Here is a 7577-nt window from a genome sequence, read left to right on the forward strand (position 1 = left end):
TCATGAGGTCAGGAGATCGAGACCATGCTGGCTAATACGGTGAAACCTTGCCTCTACTAAAAATACAAAAAATTAGCTGGGCGTGGTGGCACATGCCTGTAGCCCAGCTACTCGGGAGGCTGAGGCAGGAAGAGGCGGAGGTTGCAGTGAGCCAAGACCGTGCCATTGCACTCCAGCCTGGGTAACAAGAGCAAAACTACATCTCAAAAATAAAAAAAGGTGCAGTGGGTATCAAGCAGTAGGTAACTAACCAGGTTTGGGGTGACTTTAGGAGGCTTTGGGAAGGAGGTGATATTTACCTTTATGAAGGATGAATAAGTAAGTTTCTTAGGAGGGAGAAAGAAACTCCAAAGACAGAAGAAACAAGTTATACAAAATTAGAGGTGGAAGCAACCTTGTTTCGTTATGCCTTACTTCCCTCCTTTCCACCTCCCCACCCTGCTGCCTTTATTTTTATTTTATTTTATTTATTTTTTTTGAGGTGGAGCCTCACTGTGTCACCCAGGCCAGAGTGCAGTGGCGCGATCTTGGTGCATTGCAACCTCTGCCTCCCAGGTTCAAGTGATCCTTTTGCCTCAGCCTCCCTAGCAGCTGGGATTACAGGCACGTGCCACCATGCCCAGCTAATTTTTGTATTACCTGAGACGGGGTTTCTCCATGTTGCCCAGGCTAGTCTCAAACCTCCTGACCTCAAGTGATCTGCCCACCTTGGCCTCCCAAGATGCTAGGATTACAGGCATGGGCCACTGCGCCCAGCCTCTTTTGATTTTTAAACAGTATTTTAAATACTGGGTATTGAGAATCCAGATTGTTAACAGCCAGAACTGCTGGGGTTCTTAAGGTGGTAGAGAAAAGAAATTTTAAAAAACCAAAATACCAAGAGAAAAACCAAAGGTCCCAGGAAAGTTAAAAGGAAGTATCTAAACCAAGCTTGTCCAACCCATGGCCTGCATGCGTCCCAAGATGGCTTTGCATGCAGCCCAACACAAATTTGTAAACTTTCTTAAAATGTTGTAAGTTTTTATTGCATTTTTTTTTTAAAGCTCATCAGCTATCATTAGTGTTAGTGTATTTTATGTGTGGCCTAAGACAATTCTTCTTCCAGTGTGGCCCGGGGAAGCCAAAAGACTGGATACCCCTGGCCTAGACACTGCAACTTCAGCAGGTAGGGTGGTCAAATTTGACCCAAATTTGGAACATCTTAGATTCTGCTTAAGAGCAGTTTTATTAAAAGTATGTGTAAATACTGGCCGAGTACAATGGCTCTCACCTGTAATCCAAGCACTTTCGGAGACCAAGGCAGGTGGATCACTTGAGGCCAGGAGTTTGAGACCAGCCTAGACAACATGGCGAACCCCTGTCTCTACTAAAAAATAGAAAAGTTAGCCAGGCGTGGTGGTGCACACCTGTAGTCCCAACTAGTTAGGTGGCTGAGGCACAAGAATCGCTTGAGCCTGAGAAGCAGAGGTTGCAGTGAGCCGAGATTGCACCACTGTCCTCCAGCCTGGGTGACAGAGTGAGACTCTGTCTCACACACACACAAAAAAATGTGTAAATATCATGTATCACTAAGTCACTTAGACTTAGTGACATAGTAACAATAGACTTAGATTCCTAAAATCTGGGTTAAAGTCCCAGCTCTGCCATTTTTCCCATTTTATAAATTATAAATTTTATAAATTTATGAAAAGAATGGTCCTGAGGAGAATGTATTGATTTGAGACTGTCAGATGGAGATTAAGAATGGAAAAAAGTTTGAAAATGTAAAGTAATATGCACTTCATATATGATTACTAGTATCTTCGAATTCTCTGGTATGGACCCTAAGGACGGTAGATTAATGGAGTTCTAGAGAGGTCCATGAGTATTATAAATGCAAATGGATGAACTATGCAGCATCCTTCCATTCCTTCCTTCTAGCCTGTGCTCCTGTGTCTGCTGGATTTATTCCCCATCCTGGAGAAAACCCTGCACTGGAAAGGAGATGGAGCTCGACCTACCACCCATTGCGATGAGGTCCTGCAGCTGATCCTGACCCACATGGAGCCAGAGCACCGCCTTCTCTTACGCAGGACCTATGCAAGAAACCTGCCGGCTTTTGTGAAGAGGTGAGTCCTTGGGTTTTTATTTATTATTATTTTATAGACACAGGATCTTGTTATGTTGCTTGAGCTGGTCTCGAGCTCCTGGCCTCAAGCAGTCCTCCCACCTCAGTCTCCCAAAGTGCTGGGATTACAGGCATGAGCCACTGCACTGGCGTCATATTTTCTCTTTCATCTTTAGGTTGGGGATCCTAACTGTTCGGCACTTGAAGCGGCTGGAGAGAGTCATCATTGGTTATCTGGAGGTTTATGATGGACCTGAGGAGGAAGCTAGATTGAAGATACTGGAAACCCTAAAACTTCTCATGCAACATACTTGGCCCAGGTAATAGCAGCCTTAAGGTGCAAAACTCAGCTGATTTTCTCTTGAGAACTTGCTTGGATGTATGTAATACATTCAGTACCAAGTATTAAATGTATACTATGTATTTGAATACCTCCCATTTTCACACACCTATAGGATTTTAAACTGAGAAAATGGCATTGGAAAGATAAAATATACTATAGTTACTTGAGGTGCTCATATTTGACTCTTTTACCAGGTATCAGTACCAGATTCTGACACTATTAAATCATTTCTCTTTAAAACTCTAGTATATTTTTTTTTTTTTTTTTGAGACAGCAATGTTGCCCAGGTTGGAGTCCAGTGGCTCGATCTCCATGCACTGCAACTTCTGCCTCCTGGGTTCAAGCGATTCTTCTGCCTCAGCCTCCCGAGTAGCTGAGACTACAGGCACCCACCGCCAGGCCCGGCTAATTTTTTGTATTTTTAGTAGAGATGGGGTATCACTACGTTGGCCAGGCTGGTCTTGAACTCCTGACCTCGTAATCCACCCGCCTTGGCCTCCCAAAGTGCTAGGATTACATGAGTGAGCGACCGTGCCCAGCCTTTTTTTTTTGAGGTGGAGTCTCGCTTTGTCACCCAGGCTGGAGTGCAGTGGCACAATCTCAGCTCACTGCAACCTCTGCCTCCTGGATTCAAGTGATTTTCCTGCCTCAGCCTCCCGAGTAGCTGGGATTACAGGCGCCCGTCACCATGCCTGGCTAATTTTTTTTGTATTTTTAGTAGAGATGATGTTTCACCATATTGGCCAGGCTGGTCTTGAACTCCTGACTTTGTGATCCACCCACCTCGGCCTCCTAAAAGTGCTGGGATTACAGGTGTGGGCCACTGTGCCCGGCTATATATCTTAAGAATGGTTTAGATTGGTGTTTTGCAGAAGCCCCATCTAGGTACTCTTTGATGCCCCACAGGAAAAAAAAAAAATTCTGTGGTCAAATAGATTGGAAAACCATAGAGGGTGCACATCTCTCTAGATTTAAAAGGCATATTAGAAGATTAAGGTCATTTAGAAGTGTTGCAATAAACACATTTGCTTAACTTTGTTAATCCTAATGTTCTTTAAATCTAATTGAGAGCAGAGTACTTCATAGCACATCATTTAACATCTGCAGAGCAGTGATCAGAATACCAATCTAGAGGCCGGGTGTGGTGGCTAACACCTGTAATCCCAGCACTTTGGGAGGCCAAGGCGGGAGAATCACCTGAGGTCAGGAGTTCGAGACCAGCCTGGCCAACATGGTGAAATGCCTTCTCTACTAAAAATACAAAAATTAGCCGGGCATGGTGGCACGCAACTGTAGTCCCAGCTACTCAGGAGGCTGAAGCAGTAGAATCACTTGGACCCAGGAGGCAGAGGTTGCAGTGAGCTGCGATGGAGCCACTGCACTCCAGACTGGGTGACGGAGCGATGCTCTGTCTCAAAAAAAAATTATATATATATATATAAAATAGTGAAAGAATACTAATGTAGGATATACTTGCTTGGAAATCATTCCAACTCTGGCTTGAGGTAGGTGTCAAGAACTGGAACCCAAACTGTTGAGTCAGCAGAAGCATCTCTTGAATAGCTGAAAGTTGAATTGAGCCAGAGAATCCAGTGCCCCAACATATAGTATCTATTCTGGACCATATTCTCTCACTTCCTTATAAATGTGCAAGGAATCCAGAGTAACATTCCCCCGTGACAACCTTTCCCTTAGTCATATTGGTAACTAGGTTGCACTTGTTTACTATCTTTGTCCCTACTGAATTATAAACTCCAGGATAACGGAAAACCACATCTCTTATATTCTCTCAAAGTATGCTCAGTACCTGGTATTAGGTATACAAATATTTGAAGAATGAATGAACTGGAAGATAATGAATCAATGGATGAATAAAGTTGAATCAGATTGTCAGGTCTTTAAAGAGCAGAGACTAAGATTCCAAGAAGGGAGAGTGAATTAAATGCAGGGAGGTAGAAAAGGAATATGGGTATGAGGGGGTAGAGCATGGGAAATGGAAAATAGAGCCGATTATAAGTTGAATAACAGATGGACGGCTGAGAGGCAACCAAACCGTAGGAAAATGAGGAGTATCTAGATAAAAAGATGAACACTTTTTTCTCCCAGTCATGCATCTGTCCATAAATATGATTTATTGTACATTTCACATTGTGTTTTCACATTGTAAGTTAAATTATTTTCCACCTTTCATTAAGGTTTTTTTTAGGGTTTTTTTTTATTGTAGTAAAAATACATACACATTTTACATTTTAAAGTGTACAGTTCAGTGGCATTAAGTACAGTCATATTGTGCAGTCACTAGCATCGTCCATTTCCAGAACTTTACCAAGGTGATAGTAGAAAGGTTTATAGTTTAGAAAGGTTAATAGTTACAAGTAGGCTGGATTTCACTGATGAGCTAGGATCTGAAATTAAATGACAGAAAATTCAACTTGACACTAAGTCCCAGAAGCCAAGCTCATTTCCCCTACTCTGTCTTCAACTTGCAGGCCTAAGATGGCATTAAAGTTAAAGGATTGAGCGCTCTCTCCAAGCATAGTTCAGTTAATAGAGTTGAAAAATAAAAGTATAGGCCCTTGGTTAGGGGAGATCCTGGTTTCCCCTTCTCAGCCCATGAAGGAGCTGTTGCTTACAGTAGAACCAAGCTTCTGGAAGGGAGAGAGCAGTGTGGCAGAGGGGGTGTGTGTGTGTGTGCAGTGTGCTAACAGGAGACTTGAGGGTAAGAAATCTAGAGGCTGTCTTTGGTTCTGTTTTTAGGTTTTTTTCATTTAACTTTGACCCAAGTTCCTTAATTTATGAAATGAGGGCTTTCCACTTGACAGTCTTTGAAGTCTCTTCCAATTTTAATATCCAGATTTACAGTAAGAACATAGCTTTTCTTTTTGATTCCAGAGTTTCCTGCAGACTTGTGGTCTTACTGAAGGCTCTCTTGAAACTGATTTGTGATGTAGCAAGGGATCCAAACCTTACACCTGAGTCTGTTAAGAGTGCCCTGCTACAGGAGGCCACAGACTGCCTGATTCTCCTGGACCACTGCTCTCAAGGACGGGTAAAGGTAAAGCAGACTGAAACTTGGTTTCAGTTGGGCCTCATTATCTTTATGTAATTCCTATGACTGAGTATAATTTACTATGTATGTGCCTGACCAAGTCTGGAAATGAAGAGTTTTACGTCTCCATATGAGCCCTCTAGCCTCAAAAGAGCTTGATCTTTTTTCTTATTCATCTTTTAAAGCTATTCAGAACCATTTAGAACTAAAGGCAGGAGGATCAGCACATGTCACGGGGGCCAAGGACAAGACAGAATGGGCAAAAGCATTGTGATCAAAAGTTTGTAAAATTTAACTTCTGTTCTAGTCTTCTGAATTAAAAAAAAAAAAAGTCAAAATAATGGGCTATAAGCTCCCAGGAATAATATCATAAATAGAGCATTTCAGATGTTTCCAGTTTTTTAGGGACAGCCATCTTTTAGGTAGATGTTTTTCCCTATTCTTTTTTGTTTTGTTTTGTTTTGTTTTGTTTTTGAGACGGAGTCTTGCTCTGTCCCCCAGGCTGGAGTGCAGTGGCGCGATCTTGGCTCACTGCAAGCTCCGCCTCCCAGGTTCACATCATTCTCCTGCCTCAGCCTCCTGAGTAGCTGGGACTACAGGCGCTGGCCACCGCGCCCGGCTAATTTTTTGTATTTTTAGTAGAGACGGGGTTTCACCGTGGTCTCCATCTCCTGTCCTTGCGATCCGCCCGCCTCAGCCTCCCAAAGTGCTGGGATTACAGGCATGAGCCACCACGCCCAGCCCCTAATCTTAATTTATCTACATGGAAATTCTTCCTTTGGTTTCATGTTCCACAAAAGTTAACTTCTCAAAGCCACAGCATATAATAGCTGTGTACTTCTATGTATCTAATAAACTATTGCCTCATTTCTTACCCCTTTTAGAAATCTTTAGTTGAAAGACTGAAGGTAGCATGAAAAGAAATTCATGCCATAACTCACTGGACAATCTACCCAGCAGGAAAAAAAAAAAGAAATTCATATCCTAAAAATATGTAGAGATGGTATGAATTGTTATTTTACCAGTTTATTCAAACTATTTCATCTTCGCTCTTTAATCTTGGGTGTTTTCAAGCCCTAGATCCAAATTAATTTGCCTTGGCTGGAATTCTGCTGTTTCATGAGCCAGCAGGAGATTTCCAAGCACATTAATACAGTTTTTAAAGTAACACCTTCAATACATAAGAGCTACATAAATTTAAAAATAATAATAAAAAACCAACTAATACCTATGCTGTTTAGTGACCTGTTCCCAAGTGTCATCCATTCTTTCCTCCTTTGAATATGATACCAAGGAAGAAGAATCAAGCAAAAGGGGAAAAAAGTTATTTGAAAAAAAAAAAATCAAAGCCTGTTTGGTTTCATGTTTCAGGGTCTCCTGGCCAAAATTCCCCAAAGCTGTGAAGACAGAAAGGTGGTGAACTGTATCAGAAAAGTGCAGCAGGTTTCTGAAGGCGCTCCCTACGATGGAACTTAAGACTTGCATTACTTTCCCAAGAGGAAAGGATTTTCTTCCCATCCCAATTTGTATGAATGGAGTTATTTAAGAAAAAAAGATACTTTTACACGAAACTTTGGAAGTGAGAGCTGCTTTTTCCTTCTTTCTTTCCTTTTACCTCCATAGGAGTAGGGAAAGTAGAACAAGAAAAAATTGAACTCCTTCCATTTCTAAATAAAGTTTGGGAGAAAAAAGGACACCAAGGAATGTAGCATTTAAAATTTAGAAATATTTACATCCGTCATCTCATCCCAGATCCAAGAACTCATCTGTTAAGTTTCTCGGGCACAAGCTGTTACTTCAACACATATGCTATAAAAACACTCTTGTTCACAACTTAGCTTTCTTCACTCACTCCAGATTTCTTGCCCTACTGACGTGGCATAAATAATAAAAACACAAATACGGTGTTCAACACAACACAAAAGAGCAAAAACTGGAGGTGTGTATGTGTTTAAAAAAAAAAAAAAAAAAAAAAAAAACTCAGCATGTTCAGTCCTGGGTATAATGCTGAAAGGGAAATCACGTGGTTTTGGCCTTGGCCATGGACTCTGTCTCCTGCTCATATTCTATTTCCACAT

General features: G+C 41.7%; 1 protein-coding gene across 1 annotated transcript in view; it reads left to right on the forward strand.

The window, feature by feature from the left end:
- TTI2 (TELO2 interacting protein 2) overlaps nucleotides 1-7193 on the forward strand; it is a 21269-nt gene extending 14076 nt beyond the window's left edge. The window contains exons 5-8 of the mRNA XM_011960727.1: nucleotides 1921-2108; nucleotides 2284-2427; nucleotides 5343-5505; nucleotides 6871-7193. Of these exons, the coding sequence (XP_011816117.1) occupies nucleotides 1921-2108; nucleotides 2284-2427; nucleotides 5343-5505; nucleotides 6871-6975 (600 nt within the window). The 3' untranslated portion in view covers nucleotides 6976-7193. The remainder of the gene's footprint in view (nucleotides 1-1920; nucleotides 2109-2283; nucleotides 2428-5342; nucleotides 5506-6870) is intronic.
- The last annotated feature ends 384 nt before the right edge of the window (nucleotides 7194-7577 follow it).

This window comes from Colobus angolensis, unplaced genomic scaffold, assembly GCF_000951035.1.
Source record: "Colobus angolensis palliatus isolate OR3802 unplaced genomic scaffold, Cang.pa_1.0 Scaffold52, whole genome shotgun sequence".
Lineage (NCBI taxonomy): Eukaryota > Metazoa > Chordata > Mammalia > Primates > Cercopithecidae > Colobus > Colobus angolensis.